We start from the raw sequence: 22,572 nt of genomic DNA, 5'->3' as shown, positions 1-22,572 counted from the left end.
ATATGGTCATGACCGAAAGAACAAGATTGCGGTTACAAATGGCCGAAATGAGCTTCCTCTTTAGGGTGGCTGGGCTCTCCCTTAGAGATAGGGTAAGGAGAGGGGAGGGGCTCGGAGTAGAGCTTCTGCTCCTCCGTATTGAGAAGAGCCAGATGAGGTGGCTCGGGCACCTAATAAGGAGGCGCATCCCACTGGAAAGAGACTTTGAGGAAGACTCAGGACACGCTGGAGATACTATTTCCGTCGGCTGACCTGGGAACACCTCGAGATCCCCTGGGAAGACCTGGACGAAGTGGCTGGGAAGAGGAAAGTCTGGGCTTCCCTGCTAAGGATGCTGCCCCCGCGACCTGACTACGGATACACGTTATAAAGGATGGATAGATGGATGAAGAAAAAAAAAACATGAAATGTGCATCTAGATCCAATCCTCATTAAACTTGATGGGGTAATTGAGCAACCAACTCTGGCGTAACTGAGTCCAATTACATCAAAATCAGTCAATTTCAAACGGAGATATACATTTTTTAAATTGATTTATTTTTCTAAAGAAATACAAAACTCTAAATATGTTTCATAGACCATTTTATTTTATTTTGAGATGACATGAGTTTAGTTTGTAGTCTCTATTTTTAATAACCTCTCTTTAATTTGTTATAAAATGTCATTAATACAAGTTTGTGCACCAAAAATAATAATCTTGGACCAAATGTATTTATTTACTGGTGTTATTTGGTAACGGGGTCATCTATTTCTGTCAACAACTCCAGGATGTTTTCAATGGTAGTTGGAGCAGAGCCAGCATGGCCTGGGTCTTAAATGGTGCTCAGCATCTATTGCATGCTCTGTGTGAAGGGGGCGGCACCCTGGGGGTCTGACAGCCCCTATAAAAGCCGGCAGCCCCTCCAGGAATGATGGCACTGGATATCATTTCAAGGACCTATTAGTTGGGGAATTAGCTGCTACCGCTACCATGCCGTCCAAGCCTGCCCCGATGAAGAAGGCAGCGAAGAAGGAACCAGCCAAGAAGGAGGAGGAGAAGGCCCCGGAACCAGCACCTGAACCCGCTCCTGTCGAGGCCCCCCCGGCTGAAGCTGCTCCTGCTGAAGCGGCCCCTGCAGTCCCCGCTGAGGCTGAGGCTGAAGCCGCTCCAGCAGAGGGAGAGGCCCCCGCTGCCCCTGTTGAGGAGGCCAAACCTGCAACCCCAGCTCCACCTGCAGACGGTAAACCCTCATTTTCCCTCTTCAACACCCCTGTTTAACTCAATCCCCAGGCCTTGAGATGAGATTTATTTTCCAAGATGTCATATTTAAACGCACGGTAAGCACGCACAGCCTTTACGCATGTGCGCCCTGGAGCGCACAGCCATTTGCTCCAGGAGATACACATGGTAAGAAGTCCCAAAAGAACTAAAGTCTCAGAGGAAGTGCACGAGTCCTGCATAAGCTGCCTGTACAAGCTGTGACATGTTAATATGTGCTTTTATATACTGTACTAAAAGCTGATTCTGTTTGGACAATCAATAGACCAAAACCCAAACATTTGTAAAAACGCATATTAATTATTAATCACAGCAGGATAAACACATATTTAACTCAATATATAATGTTATTGACTCAAGAATGTAACATCTAACATTAAATCTGCAGATCAAGCTGATCGCTTTATAGCAGAGGTGTAAAGAGAACAGATACTGTATATGCTACTCAAGTAGCAGGATTGTTACTTGATAGAAATTGTACACAAGTACAAGTAAGTTATACTTAAAATACTCAAGTACAAATACAAAGTTGTCATAGGAAAAGTTACTAGTTATTTTCACCCCCTATGTTTAGTTTTGGTGAGAAATGTTGCCCTTCAAACTGTAAACACCAGACCAAATCTTGCGCAATTTTAACTTAATTTACAGTATTTTTCCACAGACATCTGTATAAATTAAAATGTTTGTGAAAATTCCCTTTTTTTTTTTTTTTTTAATCAAATAACAAATTAAAGCAATTTCAAAATTTAAAAAAGAATTCCCAGGCTCTAAGTATAGCTAAAATAGTGCCATGCCAAATGTGCCACGTCGGTAAGAACATATTGGGTAGAAACCTGAACCCAAGACAATGGCTGGGCGTTGATGAGAAATGGCATGACTAAGAACATATGGATTATGTTCAATGTATGAAAATTAAAAAAAAAAAAAAATATCGCAAAAAATAATAATTTACTCATTAACAGTTGGGTGTAGAAATGTAACAAATTACTTATTTTAAAACGTACTTAAGTACAAGTAAAATGACTGAAAAAGTACAAGTACCCATAAAAGCAACTCAATTACAGTAAATGTGAGAACTTGTAATCCATTACTTTCACCTCTGCCTTATAGACACTTGTTTCTGCATATTTGAATGGTTTTTTTTCACCCTTAGACTTCTCATTACTTCCTATAGCACATTGAAAGTGTCCTGTGATATTTTCAAAGTGTTATATATATATATACATACATATATGTGTGTCTGACACCCTCTGACCTCTAATATCAGCTGCAGCACCTGCTCCAGAAGAAACGCCCGCCGCTGCCGCTCAGGCGCCTGTCGATGGTAATAATGACTAGCAGTGCATGGACACACTTACATTTTGGGTCTTAAACCCCTAACTGTTACCCCAAATCTACTCACTTTCAATGGAGAGATATTCATCTTAAATCTACTAACACACCCTTCTGTAAGTGACAACATTTATTACGAGACCTGTTATATGTTGCTGAAAGAGAAATTCCCCACTTTATTAACCTCTCCAAACTGCCTGCCATTCCTGCTGAGGCTTCAACTAAGATTATTAAAGTGGTTTAACTCATTTTCTAGATCAGTGATTCTCAACTGGTGGGTTGGGACCCAAAAGTGGCTCGTGGGCCTGTACTGGTTGGGTCGTGGACATCTGGTCAAAAATAAGTCGCTCATGTTGGACTTGTCTTTTATTTGGAACCAAACTTTTATTTTGACAGGCATGCTGTGAAATGCATGTTGCACAGGAACATATGTAGATTTGTGTTTCAAAAAAGATTAAATATGTGGCTATTTTTGAAAAACTAAATTTGGTTGGTTGAATTCGAAAAAAAAGTGGGTCACGATTTAATGACCGTGGCAAAATGTGGGTCCCAGGGTAAGAACCAGTTGAGAACCCCTGTTGTAGATCATGGGTGTCAAACTCATTTCACCTAGTTTAATCCCAAATCAGCTGGAGTAGAAAAATACACATTTTTGAGGGGTAAAAGGGCCATTTCATAACTTTTGTATACTTGAGTTTTGATTTTGTCTTTCTTCTAGAATTGATTTGGAATATCCAAGCAGTAAAACACAAAGTAACAGATATTATAATAACACCAGGATCTTGTACCCGAGAAGACCTTGAATTTGTAGATAATGTTTTCCCCAAAATTTGCGAATAATTTAAGGAATTAAAGGAAGAGAACTAGCAGGCTGAAATTAGTCCCAGAATGAGAAATCTGGGACTAAACTTTATGGTAATTTCCTTTTTAATTTGTGTTTTTTGTTGCGAAATGTCGTAAAAATTCAAACTTCTACCATAGGCCAAATTTGAAGCTCCAGTGGGTCATCATTCAGCCCCGGGGGTCTTGAGTTTGACACCCCTGTTCTAGAACTTTGATTTCCTCTCCCACACTTACATCTAATCACATGTAACCTCAGCTGCTGCACCTGTCAACCCTAACAACCTTTTTAGAACACTAATACAACTCAAACTCTCCTCAATATTTTACTAACAACATATATTTAGATATTTTCTAACCTTAACATCACCTGCTGCTGAAGTCCCTGAACCCAAAAAACTCGAATCGATGATTAACAAAGACTTTTTAATGAATCTTGAACCTCTGACTCTTCCTGTGACAACAACTACTAATATTCTCTAACCTCTAATATAATATCAGCTGCTGCTCCCGCCGCCGCCGAGGAATCTCCAGCTGCTCCTGCTGAAACACCAGCTGATGGTAAAAAAAGGAAGAAGTCACGTGATACACCATCATACTCTTAAAGTTCTACTAACTGGCAACACCTTTTCATAGACTTTCACAGCGACCACTTCTTTATTGTAATAGTTTACAGTTCTTATATTAATGCTTCAATGCTCTAACATTGAACAACAGCTGCTGATGCTGCTCCAGCCACAGAAGATTCTGCTCCTGCTGAAACACCAGCTGATGGTAAAAAAAAAGAAGAGTCATGTGATCCACCATCGTACTGTTAAAGCGCCACTAACTGGCAACACCTTTTCATAGACTTTCACAGCGACCACTTCTTTATTGTAATAGTTTACAGTTCTTATATTAATGCTTCAATGCTCTAACATTGAACAACAGCTGCTGTTGCTGCTCCAGCCACAGAAGACGCTGCTCCTGCTGAAACACCAGCTGATGGTAAAAACAAGAAAAAAGAGTCACGTGATCCACCATCTTACTGTTAAAGTGCCATTAACTGGCAACACCTTTTCATAGCCTTTCAAAGCAACCACTTCTTTATTGTAATAGTTTACAGTTCTTATATTAATGCTTCAATGCTCTAACATTGAACAACAGCTGCTGATGCTGCTCCAGCCACAGAAGATTCTGCTCCTGCTGAAACACCAGCTGATGGTAAAAAAAAGAAGAGTCATGTGATCCACCATCGTACTGTTAAAGCGCCACTAACTGGCAACACCTTTTCATAGACTTTCACAGCGACCACTTATTTATTGTAATAGTTTACAGTTCTTATATTAATGCTTCAATGCTCTAACATTGAACAACAGCTGCTGTTGCTGCTCCAGCCACAGAAGACGCTGCTCCTGCTGAAACACCAGCTGATGGTAAAAACAAGAAAAAAGAGTCACGTGATCCACCATCTTACTGTTAAAGTGCCATTAACTGGCAACACCTTTTCATAGACTTTCAAAGCAACCACTTCTTTATTGTAATAGTTTACAGTTCTTATATTAATGCTTCAATGCTCTAACATTGAACAACAGCTGCTGCTGCTGCTGCTGCTCCAGCCATAGAAGATGCTGCTCCTGCTGAAACACCAGTTGATGGTAAAAAAAGAAAAGAGTCACATGATCCACCATCTTACTGTTAAAGCTCCATTAAATGGCAAAACCTTTTCATAGACTTTCACAGCAACCACTTCTTTATTGTAATAGTTTACAGTTCTTATATTAATGCTTCAATGCTCTAACATTGAACAACAGCTGCTGATGCTGCTCCAGCCACAGACGACGCTGCTCCTGCTGAAACACCAGCTGATGGTAAAAAAAAAGAAGAGTCACGTGATCCACCATCGTACTGTTAATGCGCCACTAACTGGCAACACTTTTTCATAGACTTTCACAGTGACCACTTCTTTATTGTAATAGTTTACAGTTCTTATATTAATGCTTCAATGCTCTAACATTGAATAACAGCTGCTGATGCTGATGCTGCTCCAGCCACAGAAGAAGCTGCTCCGGCTGCAGACTCCGAAGCCCCCGCCGATGGTAAACCCTTCTGCAAACTGCAGCTTCTGCTCATGCTTCTGTCTGAGATTTAGAGCTAGCTACGGTAGATAAAAATCTATACAGTGCATCACCACTGTGGATTTTTATCGTCCCAGCTATAGGTGGATGATATTTGATGCTGTTATTGCTTTTCTGCTGCCGACAATCATTCAAATGCTTTTTTAACATCAGCTGAAGCTGCCGATGCACCCGCGCCCGAAGAGCCTAAAGCACCTACGCCCCCACCGCCCGAACCCAAAGGTAACCATTCGTTTGGAAAAGGGAACATGTTTCAACATACGTTTGGCAGGTGGGGTCAGCCCGTCTTAAATAACCTGTGAATAATGAAAAAGGCTGATTTTTGACTAAAATAACGAAAAAGGGAAATTTTTTACAATGTTTTTTTTAAATTTAAAGCTGTTGAGTTGAAGAATGAACCGGATGCACCAACAGGCACACGTTACACTTAGATTTTACTGAATCAAAATAATATGGATTTTTGCATTAATACAACTTTCTAGACTCTTTCTAGGGAAAAAAAAACTTCTACCTGCATTTCATCCAAAAGTTGTTCTCATGAATTATTTGATAGGGATTAACTAAACCCAATTGTCTAAGCTTGAAATTGCAAATGCAATAGTTTGTTGTCAAATGGTCGTGTCACTTGAACCTCTGAAAAGTTTCGCGCATTGCATTACAGGTTTTGGAAACGTTTCTTTTACTGTTTTTACTTTGTTCTTACAGGTCATTTATTGTATTTATTCACGATAGACAAGGAGGACAGTGATTTTGCTTTGTTTATCATGTTTCCTGTGACATGACTTTGAATTTCACTGTATTCGGGTATTACCACGAAAAGCCAAAATATCAACATCTGCCTTTGCTTTTTTCATGCACTTCACTGATTCACTTTCAACTTTTGGATGAAATACAGATACAGTTTTAAAATGTTAGATATCGGGTTAAGCAGTTGAGGTCTTCATGAACTTTAACAAGTTGCTGTACCCCATTTGAGAAAAAAATATTAATTTCTATGTGATAAATCTGAGTTGTTGTGCATCTTTGTTCAAAGTATCTCTGAGACGATATGAGTCTACTTTTGTCAGTTGTCCTCTTTGACCACAAGGGAGTATACATCTACACATGCTAGGTCTTAACCAAATCTAACAGCTAATTGTTTTCTGTTATCCTCAGAGCCCACGAGTGCGCCAGTGGATCTGTTTGTTGAGGACAAGAATGACACTTCTGTCTCCATCATTTGGAGCCAGCCAGAGATTGTCGGACCAACGGGTCTGGACGGATACATCGTTGAAACCTGCAAGGAGGGAAGTAAGTCTTTCGTCAAGGTGCGCCACACTCAGGGTCGGGAGAGCAGTATAAGTACACCTTGACAAAAAAGTTCTGCTGACCTTTGAAATATTTTTGAAAGCTTTAATTACAGCAGCTGTTTTTAGTCTTCTAAAAGAGAAGCAGTGTGTGAATGATCTTTTAAAACATACTTGATGAGAAATTTCTGTTTGAATGTGGGTCAGCGCAAGCCGCTGCAGCTGTCTCCTGAGTGTCAGTGGTAGTTATACCATGAGCTACGCAACTTCTCCCAACAAGGAACGAAGGCATTCCAAGACCTTCCCGGTGGCCTGCTTATAGAATAAGAGCACTTAGCTAATAACCTTTTGATTTTCCAATCTAGCTGAAGACTGGAAAGCAGTCAATCCAGAACCTCAGAAGTCCTGTCGCTACATTATCAAGAACCAGACCACCGGCGACCGTCTGAAGATCCGCGTTGTGGCTGTCAATGCAGGTGGACACAGCCCCCCTGTGGTCCTCCCTGAGGCCGTCCTGGTGAAGGAGGTTGCCGGTAAGATACACTTGCAGAGACGGCCAATAACCAGAAGCCATTAAAGGTTGTAAGATGTTGGGCAGTTGACACTGGCAGTACCTCGGTAACTTCTGGGTTTTATCTCACACTGGGAGACTAGAACAATCTCTGACAATAGAAAACACTCATAGCCCTGCCGTGTCTTTGATATTTACTGGTCCATCATAATAATTCCCCCACCTTCATCCACTTCATTTGGCAAGGCGAGTCAAGAGTAGAGCTTCTCGGTAAATAGAATATCAAATGCAATCTTTTTGTTTTCTTGTCCTCCATATAAAATAATCAAAAGTTTGGGTTTAATTACAACAAGATCTACATTTTCTCCTTATTTTGCACAAAAAACCGAACTGAAATTAAATTTTTTGACACCGTTGAAACTTCCCAAGAGTTTTTTTAATTATGTTTTAAGTCCCATCTTCCTCAGGCACCACCGTTTAAGTGATTGGTTGACTAATATTGTGCACCTTGCAGTGTTAATCATATACTGTGTATCTAATGTCAGTGCATGTGAAACTATTAGTAAACCAGGATTAAAAAAGACAAGCCAGCTTGCTTGCAAATGGTCAGCATGTGTAAATGGAGAGCTGGAATGAGGGAAGGGGAGCAAGGTGGAAGGGGGGGGGACCTGATCCCAACAGGATTGGCAGGGTCTCAACCTTCATACCCCCCACTGCACACAATAACAGGTGGTCCACACTTAGGAAACATTATGAATGGTTTCCGACAATAGGACGACAATGCTGTTGAAATTGCTGGGATGTCTCGTTTGTTAGCACAAGTTTTAGTGAAAGGTTTGACATTGTTTTGTGATTCCAACCTGGATTCACGCTGAGGGGAGTGTCGCGCTCAACTTTGCAAGATGGATGGTGTCAAATGATCAGACTGGAAGCCGGTGGGGGGAAAGAGATGGAGAGGTGGTAAATTCCACCGTTTTATGGCTCTGAGTGGTTGGAGGGCGTACGTATAACTGCTCAAATGTCTCGTAAAAATCCCAAGAAGCTTTGACAAAATCTGTGTTTAATTTGAAACATGCTTTAGACTTTACATGTTGAAGGTCCGTGTCATCTATTCCTCACTGTGTGAAGACGCTAAACAAATAGCTGAAAGCCAAAGTAGTCTCAATTGATTTTATGTTTTCCAGTCCTCTGCTGTTACTTTTCGTGATATCAGCTCTGATGTGAATCCATTTCGAAGGCAGCCTGAGCAACTGTGCTTGATGGAGAGATGTGATACTCTGTAGTCCGGCGGCTTTATTTAGAGTTGACAAATGTGGCTGCTCTCAGCAGATGGCTCATCCAATGTCTCATAAACAAGCCCCAGTGGGGGTTTTTCACTGTATGTTCAAAAGTCTTGCTATTCTAAAAACGCTGTTCCAAACACGTCCAGCAAATGATAACAAAAACTATAGTTAGTGCTAATATTACTCAGGTCAGGCAGTGGCTCAGGTGCAGGAGCAGGTGGTCCGGCTGCTGTAATGTGTGAATTTCCCCACTGTGGGATAAAATAAAGGATAATCTAATCTAATCTATCACTTGAAGACTACTCGTGTGGTCAAAAAGCTTTATGTGCTGTAGTTTTTTGTTTTTTTTAAGTGTTATTTTATGAACATTTCTTAATATTTAAGTTGAAACAAAACTTTTATTGTCAAACAAAATAAGGTAATGACAACTCGAAAGCACGCAAATCTCCGCCACACAAATTTCTTGAAGTTACTTGATTTCTACTACTTTTTTTTTGAGTTTTGTTTAAATGAATGAATGATGTCATAACTGAACAAATAAACAACATAAACGATGGTGAAGTACATGTTTTCTCTACCTTGAGATATTGGTCACTTCTCTGCTGATTTTAGTGTTTGCTCATTTTTACGTTCATTGAGTAGTGATAACATGCTGACATCGTCAAATTCGAATCTAGACGCTTCTATGTTGAGAAGGAAATTTAAAAAAATGTATGATTCCGATTCATTTTCGGTTCTGCTTAATAATTCGGATCTTTATCGATTCTCTTATTGATTTTCATTTGGGAAAAAAAGGATAAAAAACAGACCAATTAACACACAAGCTCACTGCTCTGTGATATTTCTCCTGGCCTGTCATTTTACTCTTTCCTGCCTCTGTGAAAGGAGAAGCTAGAGGCAAAAGATGTGAACTAGAGCAGGCCAGTCAGACTCTGTTACATCCTTTCAAATTAACGGTTAGTAATAGAAGGTTTTACAAGGAGGCAAATTGCTCTAACATGATTGGCAGTGTTAGTTAGTTAGTTAGTTAGTTAGTTACTGGCTGCAGTATTAACAGCAGGGGACGTGCTAACTTTGCCGCTGCGTCTAGACTCACTTTGGAGAGGATTGATTTTTCATATTGGTAGTATTTCTTTGATGAAATATCCATATGCTTGGCTGCACTGGTGAATGACGTTTTTGTGCACGTTGCGTAATTGCGTAAGCTACGCACCATGCAGGGTTAGGTCATTCGCGTATACTGTAATCAGGAATACAGTAAGAGGAATCATTTGCAAAGTTGGAAACGATGCTAATGAATTGAAACACTGGGAACCGGTTCTTGTTCAGAACTGGTTTTCGATTCCCATCCCTACATCCTATCGCATTTCTTCATTGCTTGGTTAGCCAGCAACAGTGTGCTAATTTGTATTGGTCACTTTTGGTAAATAATTACAATCGTATCTATACTGTTTGTGTTTTTACTGAACCTTTTTTACAGGCTAATAATCCAAAAACCTTTTTCATTGCAGACCGCCCCAAAGTTCGTTTGCCTCGTTTCCTCAGGCAGAGATATGTGGCCAACGTTGGAGACAAGATCAATCTAACCATCCCTTTCACAGTAAGCTGAAGGTTTATGTTCTTGTTGGACCTCCCCAGTAGGTAGATAATAGACGTCATCTCTAAACTCTCATTGTCCCAGGGCAAACCTAAACCCACGGTCACCTGGACGAAAGCCGGAGCTCCCCTTGACAAAAAGCGGGTAAACATCCGCAGCAGCGACAGAGACAGCATTCTCTTCATCCGTTCTGCTGAGAGAGATGACTCGGGTGTTTATGAGATGTGTGTGAAGGTGGAGGACTTTGAGGACAAGGCGCCTATTACCCTTCAGATTGTTGGTAAGTATATGTGAGGTGACATCCAAAACTGCCATATGAGACACTCAGACTGTGTCTGTTTGCTCTTAGAGCTGCCAGGGCCTCCTGCCAGCGTGAAGATTGCAGATACATGGGGCTTCAACGTGGCTTTGGAATGGACTGTACCCAAAGACAACGGAAACACGGAAATAACTGGCTACACAATCCAGAAAGCTGACAAGAAAACCGGGGTCAGTTGTCAGCTCAGGTGGTTGAGGGGTTGTCATCTGATTGAGAATTTGATCTACTCAAGCTTGTCTATGTGTGGAAGTGTCCATGGGCAAGACACGGAACCCTTAGTTCATTCCAATGGTGGACTAGCACCTTGCATGGCAGCTCTGTCCCATTGGTGTTTGAATGGTGACTGTGCTGATATTGTAAAAGACTTGTTCGGTAATGCAAAATCGCTAGAAAATCTTGTCCACTTATCATTCTCTAAAAGAAAAAAAAAGTAAAGTTATCATTCCTAGAAGGAATCAGAGGACACGTTAAAATACTTTCTTTGATAATCCGCCATCATGTGTGGTATCTGATTCCAGGATTGGTTCACTGTGTTGGAGCATTACCACAGACTGAATGCTACCATCTCTGACCTCATCATGGGCAACACCTACAAGTTCAGAGTGTTTTCTGAGAACAAGTGTGGGATGAGTGAGAATGCAGCTGTAACAAAGGAGGAGGCCAAGATCCTGAAGACAGGTACCGGTACTCCTCCAAGTCCTTTGCATGATTCTGTGAGTGTGTGTCAGATTAAAGCATTATTTGCAATATTTGGAGGTGAAACATTCATGATTAACCTTTTAAAGACATTTTATTCAGCTTTATTGCATCATTTCAGAAAAAAAGTACTACCTGGAATTTGTGCTGGCATTATTTATAAAGGAATTGTCTTAACAACTTGTTATCTCCAACAAGAGGATGCCACTAACCCCGAGGATGATATATATACATATATATATGTGTGTCTTTAACCTAAAAATCTACTGATATTGTTACTCTTTCAGGCATCGAATACAAGCCACCAGAGTACCACGAGCGCGACTTCACTGAGCCACCAAAGTTCACCACAAACCTGAGCGACAGATCCACCACCGTGGGCTACAGCGCTAAGCTGCTGTGCTCCGTCAGGGGATTCCCAAAAGTAATGCTAACATTTATTTCTCTTTGTAACTACATAGTCATTACAAAGGCATAATCTTAAAAAACAAAACAAAAAAAAAAATTCTTATTTTTGTCTGTGCAATAACCTTAAGTTTATTAAACTTTCCCTTAAACTTGATAACACTTCATTCACCTCAGTGAAGATATTAATTAATGTTGGACCCTATTTACATCTTTAAAACTGAAACGAAAATAGCTTGGCAGCATGACGCCTGCTCACATCGTCCCGCCCCCATCGCCCATGCTCGTTGGCTGTGACAATGTGAAGATCTTCTCTCGATCCTGTTGGCCTGCTCTTTGGGCTCATAATCCCCCGTCTTATCAACAGGACTAAACATCTCTGACCTTTATGCAAACGCTCAGAGAAGTGCTCTATGTTTTTTTTTTTTATTCTGATATTTTGAAGAGGAGACCTCTGGGACTGGCAGCTCTTCAGGGTAACAGGGTCATGGGTGTGACATTCCCTCATGGGGCCCTAGAAAGTCCTCAGCACGTTGGTCCCATTAAAAGTCCCAAAGCAGCTGTGCCCTGTGTCCACTTCAATCAAAATGTTTGTGCTTGCCAAGTAACACCAACTTAAATAGATTCAGCGGTAAAATAGTCGAAAAAATATTTTCTTTTTCCATAAATGATTCTTTATTCTGGGTATGAAGGACTAAATGCAAACAAAGGAGGAAAAAAGCTAAGGCAACATAGGTAATGATGGAACATTTTCTTAAAGACTAAATATATTTACTGGCTAATTTTACTGGGCTAATAATTTTAAGTGGGTGGCAGGAAAATTATGCAAGTTAAAAGTTAACATTTTTTGATATTACTTTATGTATTCTTACATTTATTCAGACAATAAATAACGTTTGTGTTCTCATTTTTTAGGGAGAATATATAAGTATTTCCTTGATTGTTTAGTCAAAAAAAAAAAAAAGGACTTCACGTCACTAAATAAGACAAAAATGTCATTACATTTTAATTCACAGACCAGAGGTAAAAGTAATGGATACTCACGTTACTGTAACTGAGTTTCTTTTATGGGTACTTGTACTTTTTTTGAGTATATTTCTAAATCAGTAGTTTTACTTGTACTTAAGTAAGTTTTAAAAGAAGTAAAGTAATTAGTTACATTTCTACACCTAACCGTTACTGAGTACATCATTATATTTTGTTTTAAAACGATTAACGGACATTGTGAAACTACAAAAGATGAAATGACCAGACAACAACTAAATGTATCACATCATAGCTGACCAACCAGATTAAAAGTAATGCACGGCACTAAAACAGCATTGAATGGAGGGTTTTTTTTTCAGTTTTTAGGGTTCATAAATGTAGTTATACTTAAAACCTGATCATTTATTTATTTTGAATTGAATGTATTGGTGTTATTTTATTTGAAAAATAATTGCACATTTTGACAAACCTTTTATAAGTTTATTCTGTCTTTATTCTGTCAAAATGATCATTAATTCCTTGCTCATTGTTATGTACGTATGTATGACTAATGCATGATGCATTCCATTAAAAGATATGTTCTCTCCACAGCCAAAGATCCAATGGATGAAAAACCAAATGATTATTGGCGACGACCCCAAGTTTCGGCAGCTCTGCGTCCAGGGTATCTGCTCTCTGGAGATCCGTAAGCCCGGTAACTTTGATGGAGGTGTGTATACCTGCAAAGCCAAGAACGATCTTGGAGAGGCAGTGGTCACCTGCAAGCTAGAGGTCAAACGTAAGTGCAGATATTAGCTTTCACATATTCAATGTGTTTCTGATCTATACGATAAAAATGAGTTGGTGAGATAGGTCGTCTTTATCTATGTTGAATAGAGCCAGCGGTTCCAGAAGCTGAGAAGAAATAAATCACCATTCTGAACACTACCGGTGAGGAACGATTCTGTTTCACGTCTTTGTCACAAATCACGTCTGTTCAATCTAGCCTCATATTTTCCAACAGGTTCAAAATAATCCTAAAATTGTTCTTAAAGGGGACATATCATGCTAAATCCACTGTTTTAGCCCTTAAATGCATTATGTTGTATATTTAGAGTGTTTAGAAGTACAGAAAAGTTCAAATTAGTCTCTTCAGGTGCTCCGTAGATATCTTCATATTCTGTTTTGGTCATATTTTTCAATCTGTTTCGATTTTTCGAATCTCTATTACGTTTTTTTAACAATAACGTCACAGTATTTGCAGCGGAACTGCCACATTAGGACATCGACTCCAGGCCCAACACTTCGAGCAATCCGCCATTTGTATTTCTCGCTTTTATTTTGTAGTCCAAGCTCAAGGATGCTGAAGTTATGAGAGGAGAAGTCAAAATGTTCAGTTGTTGGATGTAGTAACCCACACGCTTCATTACACCGTCTCCCAGCATCAGAACCTTTTCAAAGTGCCTGGTTGAGTTTTATTTTTCACGGAAATGTACCCACATCTGTGGGTAAGGTCATTTTTGTGTGCGCGAAGCACTTCAAGGATGACTGCTTCAGCAACCTCCACCAGTATAAAGAAGGATTTACAGAAAGACTTTGTCTGATTGAGGGTTCAATTCCTTCGATCTTTGGAGATGACGAACAGAGCACTTCGGTAAGCTGTATATAACGCTAAAAAGTGTGATGATAAGACGTCCCTGTCATTGTTTTGTTAGCATTAGCAGTTGCACCGTCTTCATATGTTAGCGCTGTGTGCTCGTTTTAGATCCTTGATGATATGGCCTACGTGATTTAATTTAAGTCTAAAGTTTTCATTAGTCATTTAATTTTGCCGTTTTTGTCTCCGAAAAGACTGTATTAAAATACATTTTGTGACGTTAGCGCGGCGCTAGCGTTAGCTCGGTGCTTGTGTTAGCTCACTTGTTAACATCCATATGAAGACGTTGTTCTGCAGGTTCATCTTCATCTTCATCTCGCTCCGCCGGGTCCGACTCTGGCTCGAACATGTAAAGCTGGATGGACAAGTCTTCCATTGTTGACATTTTGTAAATAACGTGTGAATAAACAGTTTCTGTGCCGCTACATAGCCGTATCTCTTCTATCAAACTACAAAAATGGCCGAACAGGGTGGAGTTGAACCGTGTCACCTCTGCAACCTGGAGAGGGGGCGGGGTATGAAGTGTCTTATTTGCATTTAAAGAGACAGCACCAAAACGAGTTGCTCTCTGAAGCACATCAGAAAAGGGCCTGTGGAGCTATAATAATGAGGAATTCAGACCCAAGCATTGCAGTTCTGCTTTATATAGACCACAACTGTATGATTTATATGTAAAAATGCATGATATGTCTCCTTTAATACAAATAAATAGCACAGAAGACAAGTACATGAAAAACCATGAAAAGTACAGTCAAAGAGTAATTTATTTATTTATTTTGAATGAATGAATGAATAAAAATGGATGAAAATGAAAACAAATAAACAAATCTCAACAGAAATCTCTATGAAATAAAAAAGTCATTTACAATATAATACACTGTTGATTAGTTTGACAAGGGATAGATAGAAGCCTAGGCTTGTCAAGTCCTCCCCCGTTGTTCATCATTAACAACCGGAAAATTCACTGAAATAAACTAAATTGACAAAAACAAATAAATACTCCAATCAAGCAAAAACTGAACAAAACAAGCAAAATGCACAGGCGCCATTAACGTCTGTGAGATTTACATTGTCCTTCTTAGTTTCTCTACTTTTCAAAGATATATCTTTTGTAAAAAAAAAATACATATTAAAACTGCATTATATTCATACTTAGTTTAATTGTTTCATCAAGATCGTTCCACAAAACCACCCCACAAATGGAAATACACATACTGTTTAAATTAGCCCGAGCATACTTTTGTTTCAAGTTTAGTTTCCCTTTAAAGTTATAATATAACCCCCTTGTGTCTGTGAGCAGTTTATTTTTTTGCTTTATACATTATCTGTGCAGTCTTAAATTGTACCAGATCTCCAAACTTTAATGCAGCGGTAGGCAACTTTAATCATAACGGGGCCACTAAAATGTATTTGTTTGATTGATTATCAGCATTCATGTCAGTGTTTACAACAATGAGCAATCTGAGCATGAATACAGGAAAGAACAAAGTGTGTGTGTGTTTTTCTGTCAGTTTGTGTATGTTTGTTGTTGTCTTGCTCGTGGTGAGGCATTTTGTGCATTTCTGTAGTCCTTTTGTGTATTTTACTGTAAAATATATGTTTTTTGGAGTCATATTGTGTATTTGTGCTGTAATTTTGCATTTTATTTCTGTTGTTGTTTTGCTTGTTTGTTAGTACTGTGGGTTTGAGTTATTTTTTATGTTTTTCTTGTCATTTTCTCTAATTTTGTAAATTAGTAATGTTGTGTGTTACTGTTGTAGTTTTGTGTGTTTTTCTCTTGTTCTTTACTCTATTTTCCTGCAATGTTGTAATTCTTTGTATTTTTGAATGTATTGTTGCTCTTGTTTTGTGTATTTTTCTGTCGTTTTGTACATTTACTTTGGGGGATGCCGAAAATGAGACCCTTAGTTGCCTATGTCTGCTTTAAGGTGTGTGATTTTAAAAGCAGTATATATCATAATATCTGACATTGTTTAAGAGCTTATGAAAGGTAAAACTATAAATGCCACCAAATAGTTAAAAATAAATGAGCTAAAACAAGAACATGGTGACGTTTTTGTTACAAGGTGCTGTAAAAGGGCCCTAAACTCTCCCAGTGAGACCAGCTCTGAGTTTAAAGTCATTGTGCAAAGCATTTCATGAACATGGAGCAGAACACATGAAGACTTATTTTGCTCCGTTCAGTGTAGACATTTGCAACCATGCGTAAAATCAAGTCTTTGACTTATCTGAGTTAGTTTGACTGTTGGATGTTTTGTTGTCCTTCTTTGCTGAATAGTTTAGAAAAGTTGTGTCTAAATAAGTCCTTAGGTCTCTTCGGCTTTCTTCCCATACATGGAGGGCACTAAACTTGGAAAAGGTGGCCTCTGCTCTGCTGCCGAAAGGGTCCAAGCACTCATAAATTAAAGCTGCAATGACTCCTCGTGTACAGGACTTGATTACATTTCCTTGAGTCAGCAGTAGCACTTCTTTCCTTTAAGACACAACCTTATATAATGTAGGCTGGTTTTGAAACCCAGTGGAAAGCATTTAAAGCTCAGATTTGAGGTGTTTTTGCAGTTTTTGTCTGATCTTTAAACACGTTTTATTCTTCTAAGTTGGTCTCATGCTTCTCTGACTTCCTCTTACCAGCTGTTGTTGTTTGTTCATGTGTGGTTTTCCTAATTTAGGAGCAGAAGGAAGGAGGCCTTTAGAGCTTAAGGTGAATGACACGTTTTATGGGTTTCTAAAATGGTTCCGTACAACGATGGGAAAAAAAAGGTTCAAACACTCCAGGGTTTGAGGTTAAAACAGTTTCTTAATCTCCGTAGGAATGGGACTGAATTCCTGGAGGAACGTGTATATATGGCGGGTGAACACACTACCTACCACTGTGTTGGAGCTTGTGACTGTGTGCAAGTGTTTCTGAAGAACTCCAGCTACACGATGAAGCTTTTTTCTCCAACTACAAACTCACGATCCAGTCTGCACACTTTAATACTTTAATACTTCCACAATATTCACCAAGACTTCTGCAGCATGAATGTACTGTTCTTTATCACATAATGATATCAATAAACCAATTAGTTTCTGGTTTGCTTTCTATTTGGTACAATGTTGTGTGGAAACTCAGAATGCTCTGCCTAAAATATAACAAGTGATTGTCTACAGAAGATTCTGTTACATTTCTAAATTATCTGTCATAAATGGTAAAAAAAAAAAAAAGAGACTGTTTGTATTTGTTCTATGGCATGTTTTCCTCCCAGTTTTGGCTGTCTGGATTTTTTTTTTTTTTTTTACATGTTTTTTTCATTTATTTATTATTCAAACGTTAACTTTATTATCAGACATTTATCAAGTATGGCGTAATTTTGTTTTAGAAACGAATACAAGTTAAAAGTTTTCAACTGAAATCGAAAATTGTTGCAATGCTAGTGCTACCTGAAGACTACATTTTGATTATCGTCAAATTCTGCAGATGAAAGCATTAGAATATTTTTACAATTATTATCTATTTATTTATTTAAAAAGAAAAAAAAAAGGGTGTAAAATTAAAAACAGCATAGTGCTGTTTCTATTTAAAATGTAAGTAAAATTTTGAAAAGTCATCAGTTAATTTGGCTTTCAGGATATAAAAAAAAAGAAGAAAATAATAAACCATAGCGTGCCAGGACGTCATCATAATATTAGACTGGAGATAATATCTAAAGCACTGCCCATGTGATATTCAGTTTCAGAGTTGCTTGCATAGTGCAAAGAGAAATCCATGTCAGAGAAATCCAGAACACATGGTTTCTCTTTTCCATGTGATTCTTTAAATAGGACGCCCTCGAGTGCTGCACTAAAGCAATAGCAGCTGTAAGCATGGAGATAAAAAGCTGACTGCTTTGACAAACTTTTAGTATTAACGCTCTCCTTAGTTTGAGTTTGTAAATGGATGTTGTTGTTTTTTATGAACATTTGATTTAGTTTGTGTTCAACATGTGCCCTACCATCCAAAATGTCCACCAGGTCTCCTTCTTTTGGGTCCCCGGGAGCTGTTGTGAGACACAAGCCACTTGTAATTTAATCTAGAGCCTACTCTAAATAAAAACATTGGAACAAAGTCAATGACTTGCAATATTTCTACTAAAAAACCTCTGCTGACAGCAGAGATTAAGCCTTTATTTCAACCAGAATTTCAACACTTGCTTCAGATTTCATGGTGAAACCAAATATATATGTACACACACATGTATGCTGTACTTCTAGTTATGCTTATAATTGGATGTTTTTCCCCAAAGAATACCGAAGTGGTAGATGTTTCATCATAACAGTAATCAAGAGGTACTGGTACTTATACCATGGCTACGTAATAGATCATTCTTAATAATGCACTGAATCCTAAGACTCCCAAAGCAGGACGTCTGTAGCCATTAGTGAATGTGGCTGATATAAAGAACTTTAAAACTACACAAGGAGTGACAAACCAACTCTAAGTACATGTACTATTTATGGCTAACAGTGCGGGCCAACCTGGACAGGACACGTTTGTGAAAGGGCTAAAGATCAACACCACTCTTTTTTTCTTTACATTTAATTTAGAAACTTCAAATAACTTAAAGTTGATATATGGAGTTTCTGAGAAATCTATGTTTATGTATGATTCTTTTGAAATGCGAAAAAATACGTAACTGGTCTTTTACTGTGGTCTACTGCCAGTGGTCATTCATATACATGAATGTATATAAGTCTCTCCTTCGTCCTATAGACCCCTATACAAATGGAAACGATAGCCGAGTGCACCCAGCCAATAGGCTTCGACTTCCTGTTTTTCAGACTGTCAATCAAAGTGAATGCAGAAATGTGCACAAAAACAAGGCCGCACGTCACAACAGCAAACAGGTAAATATGATTCATCTCTTACCTGAAGCATAGACATATATCAATGTGATACAAAAAAGTAGAGGCGTGGCTTCTGGTAGATTGGCAGAGGTAGTAGGAGGAAGTGAGTCTGTTTAGGGCGGGACATCAAGACGTTCCTCAGAAACTTTGGATAGCAGTTTTAAACGACTGTCAGCGTATAACTTTTAATGCTGGTGTTTCAAATGACCTGGATATCAGTCAATTTCTTTCTTTCATCATCACACGCGGATGACTAGATTTACAAACTCGATCGAGATTCTCTGCTTCATTCACAGCATTCTAGATGCAAAGACCTCTTTCTCGCTCCGACTCCCTTGTTCTTCTGGTGCTTTTCCACCTACAGTTCAGAGTACAGGGGTGGGGGGTCTTGGGATAAGAGCATGACATCTAGGATCTTTTGTTTCCTCAGTTTGTTTCCTAGAATCATTATCTTCATCTCTCGTAAACTTCTTTTTACATTGCTCTGTGTGTGTGTGTGTGTGTGTGTGTGTGTGTGTGTGTGTTCACACATTTACTAAGTCTAGTTCCCCCAATAATGTTTCTAGCATTCAGGTTAGAAGCTAACATTCTGACCCCACTCATAGAATCAGTGAACAGAATCTGACATTACATTTTTATGTAACATGAGAGGAAACAGTGATGGAGGGAAAAACCAACCAGAGAACGTGCTAACTCCACTATGGAACCCGTCCAGGCCATCTCTAAACCCCATGACCCAAGACATGCTAATCTTAGATCAGAGGAGCTCAGCGGTTCTACTACAAAAAACAAACAAAACTAGTTTTAATTACCTGAAGGTCAATAAACCGAACTAAAAGCAGACAGTGTGCGATTTTTCCAATCGGTGTACTCCAGCTCAAACTGTGCGATTCAATTGTCGGAATGTGTGCAATTCACGATTCATGTTCTCACACTGTACGGACCGACACTCTGACACAATCTCGGGGGGGGGTGAGCTTTTCTGTAATTGAAAGCCCCTGAATTACTGTCAGCTGGAAAATGCAATGAATTTGCTGTATATTTCAATGAAAAAATACAATCAATAAGGTTAAACATCAGAACAAACCAGCAAAATAACAAAAAGCTTGAACAGCTTCAGCCACTGAGGGATGAGTCAACTACAATGTTAGAGTTTATCACAGTGAACCCAAAAACAATAGAGGAAACTGTTCAACAGCTGAATCCATCAACGTGTTGCCTTGACACAATACCCTCAAACTTCTTTAAAACTGTTGTAAAGTCAATTGTCACTGATTTGTGTCAGATAATTAACTGCTCATTCCAATCAGGCACCGTACCAAAATCCCTGAAAGTAGCTGCTGTGAAACCTCTGTTAAAAAAGAGAACAATGGATGCCTCTATACTGGCTAACTATAGACCAATCAGCAACCTTCCATTCATGGCCAAGATCATTGAGAAGGTGGTCTTCAACCAACTGAGTCAATTCTTAACATTCAACAAAATATTTGATAAATTTCAGTCAGGTTTTTGTTCTCATCACAGCACAGAAACTGCTCTTATCAAAGTGATCAATGACATAAGGTTGAACACTGATTCAGGAAAAGTATCTGTTCTCATTCTATTGGATCTAAGTGCTGCATTTGACACTGTAGATCATACAATTTTGTTGCACAGATTGCAAACATGGGTTGGACTAAATGGAAAAGTAATGCAATGGTTAAAGTCATACTTGGAGGAGCGAAGTTATTTTGTAAGCATTGGAAACTTTGAATCTGACAGATTACCAATGTCCTGTGGGGTTCCTCAGGGATCTGTTCTTGGACCTCTTCTGTTTAGCCTATATATGCTTCCTTTAGGACAAATTTTACAGAACTGTAAGGTTGATTATCAGAGCTACGCGGATGACACACAACTATATCTATCACTGAACCCAGATGACTATGGTCCCATTGAGGTGTTGTGTGACTGCTTAAAAAAAGTAAACTGCTGGATGAGTGAAAACTTCCTTCAACTAAACCATGACAAGATGGAGGTGATTGTCTTTGGCAACAAGGAAAAGAGGACTGCTATCAGCAAGTCGGGAGCTGGTCGTGAGGTGTCAATCGCTTCTTGTCACCCCATGTATACGACACGACGCACGACACACGATCTAGCAGAGACTCGCACAATCCCAAAAAATGAACGAGTCAAAAATAGGCTCTAAAGGGGCCAAAAATCACACAGTGTATGCCTGCCTTTAGGCTAACCACTTTGATTTACAAGCAAAACAGCAGCAAAAAAAAAAAAAAAAAACCATAGCATAGCTCAAATAGCACTAGCAGTAGGCGTATTACTTTTCTATATAAGTTACAAAATGGTAGTTATTCCTAGCAGTAGTAGCATAGACTGTACTCGGTTAGCTCGCTGCTGGAGTCAGCTTCATCTGTACAGCAGCTATAGAACAGACTGCATCGCTGCAGTTTGTCTTGCTTCGCTGCCACATTGTCATTAACGGGTGAAGCTTATTAGACTCTGTGAAACCAGCTCAGCTCTGTTTGCCTCAGGTCCACAGCCTGTATCAGCTCATTGCCATTGCCTCTCCTGCATCCATTGAACACCAGTCACAAAATGTCCTCTGGCTATGAAAAATAGATCCAATCAGAATGATGTGTTTTGTCACCCTCTCCGCTCTTAAACAGAAGGCCAGCAGGATGTGAAGTCGTAAAGGCTTCTCATCAGCTGCTGTTCATACACATAGACCTGCTTGGGCATGGGCCTGAGCGTCAAAGGCAATGAAAAGTGTGTGTGTGTCACTTTCAGAGAGCCGCTGTGCGTTTCCACTGCAGTGAAAGGTTTTCTCTTTTGGCTCAGATCCCAGAATGTTTAATAAGTGTAATGGTGAAACTGGCTCTGGCAGCGATGCCGTGTCATGCTCATTTATTAACAACTGCTCTAATACTAAATCAGAAGGACGGCCAACAGATTGATGGTCATTCTCTAGTCTCTGTGTTTTCTAGAGACGTCTCAGAAAACACAGTGAGGTGACAGTGATGTTCTCTCAATAGCTTATACAGGGGAAGTACAGTATTTGAATAGAATATTGATTCTAGAAATTGATTCTTGAGTTCTTTTAAACCTTTACTAAATGGCAGCATTTAAAAAAAGAAGGCCTGAAGCAGCTGAAAATGACTGATAGGTAAACAAACCACATTATTTATTCCTGTTGGATTCAAACCAAGAGGCAGAAATAAAGAATAAGACCAAACATTGCTTATTATACTGGTGATATTACTAGTTTTAAATTGGCTTTGTCAGCTGACAACCATTGATTTCTTTAATTTGACTAAACGCTTTTTCACTAATAAAGATGAATAGAGCTGCAGCTGTCTTTTTCCCCCCTTGTATTTGAGCAATCTATTAATTATTTTAACATATGAATCCAAAGTAAGCAAATGGGAAATATGCTGCGGGAACTGTTTTG

At 39.1% G+C, this 22,572-nt stretch overlaps 1 protein-coding gene across 8 annotated transcripts; it reads left to right on the top strand.

Moving 5' to 3' along the window:
• Positions 1 to 897: 897 nt before the first annotated feature.
• mybphb (myosin binding protein Hb) lies at positions 898 to 17,342 on the top strand. 8 transcript variants are annotated; one of them, XR_003674093.1, is made up of 16 exons: positions 898 to 1,220; positions 2,526 to 2,582; positions 3,932 to 3,991; positions 5,437 to 5,508; positions 5,701 to 5,769; positions 6,703 to 6,837; positions 7,199 to 7,366; positions 10,139 to 10,227; positions 10,309 to 10,504; positions 10,574 to 10,713; positions 11,062 to 11,221; positions 11,527 to 11,663; positions 13,223 to 13,409; positions 13,508 to 13,561; positions 16,937 to 16,968; positions 17,078 to 17,342. XR_003674093.1 is itself a non-coding variant. In XM_028446995.1 (15 exons), the coding sequence occupies exons 1-14, from the start codon at positions 971 to 973 to the stop codon at positions 13,537 to 13,539; spliced, it is 1,752 nt and encodes a 583-aa protein (XP_028302796.1). In that variant the 5' UTR covers positions 898 to 970; the 3' UTR covers positions 13,540 to 13,561; positions 17,078 to 17,342. The 8 variants fall into 8 exon arrangements, 1 of the variants encoding a protein (XP_028302796.1); XR_003674094.1 differs by lacking the exon at positions 3,932 to 3,991; XM_028446995.1 differs by lacking the exon at positions 16,937 to 16,968.
• Positions 17,343 to 22,572: the final 5,230 nt, after the last annotated feature.

The sequence above is a fragment of the Gouania willdenowi genome, chromosome 5, assembly GCF_900634775.1.
Source record: "Gouania willdenowi chromosome 5, fGouWil2.1, whole genome shotgun sequence".
Taxonomy (NCBI): domain Eukaryota; kingdom Metazoa; phylum Chordata; class Actinopteri; order Blenniiformes; family Gobiesocidae; genus Gouania; species Gouania willdenowi.
This window is presented reverse-complemented; position numbering and strand designations above follow the sequence as displayed.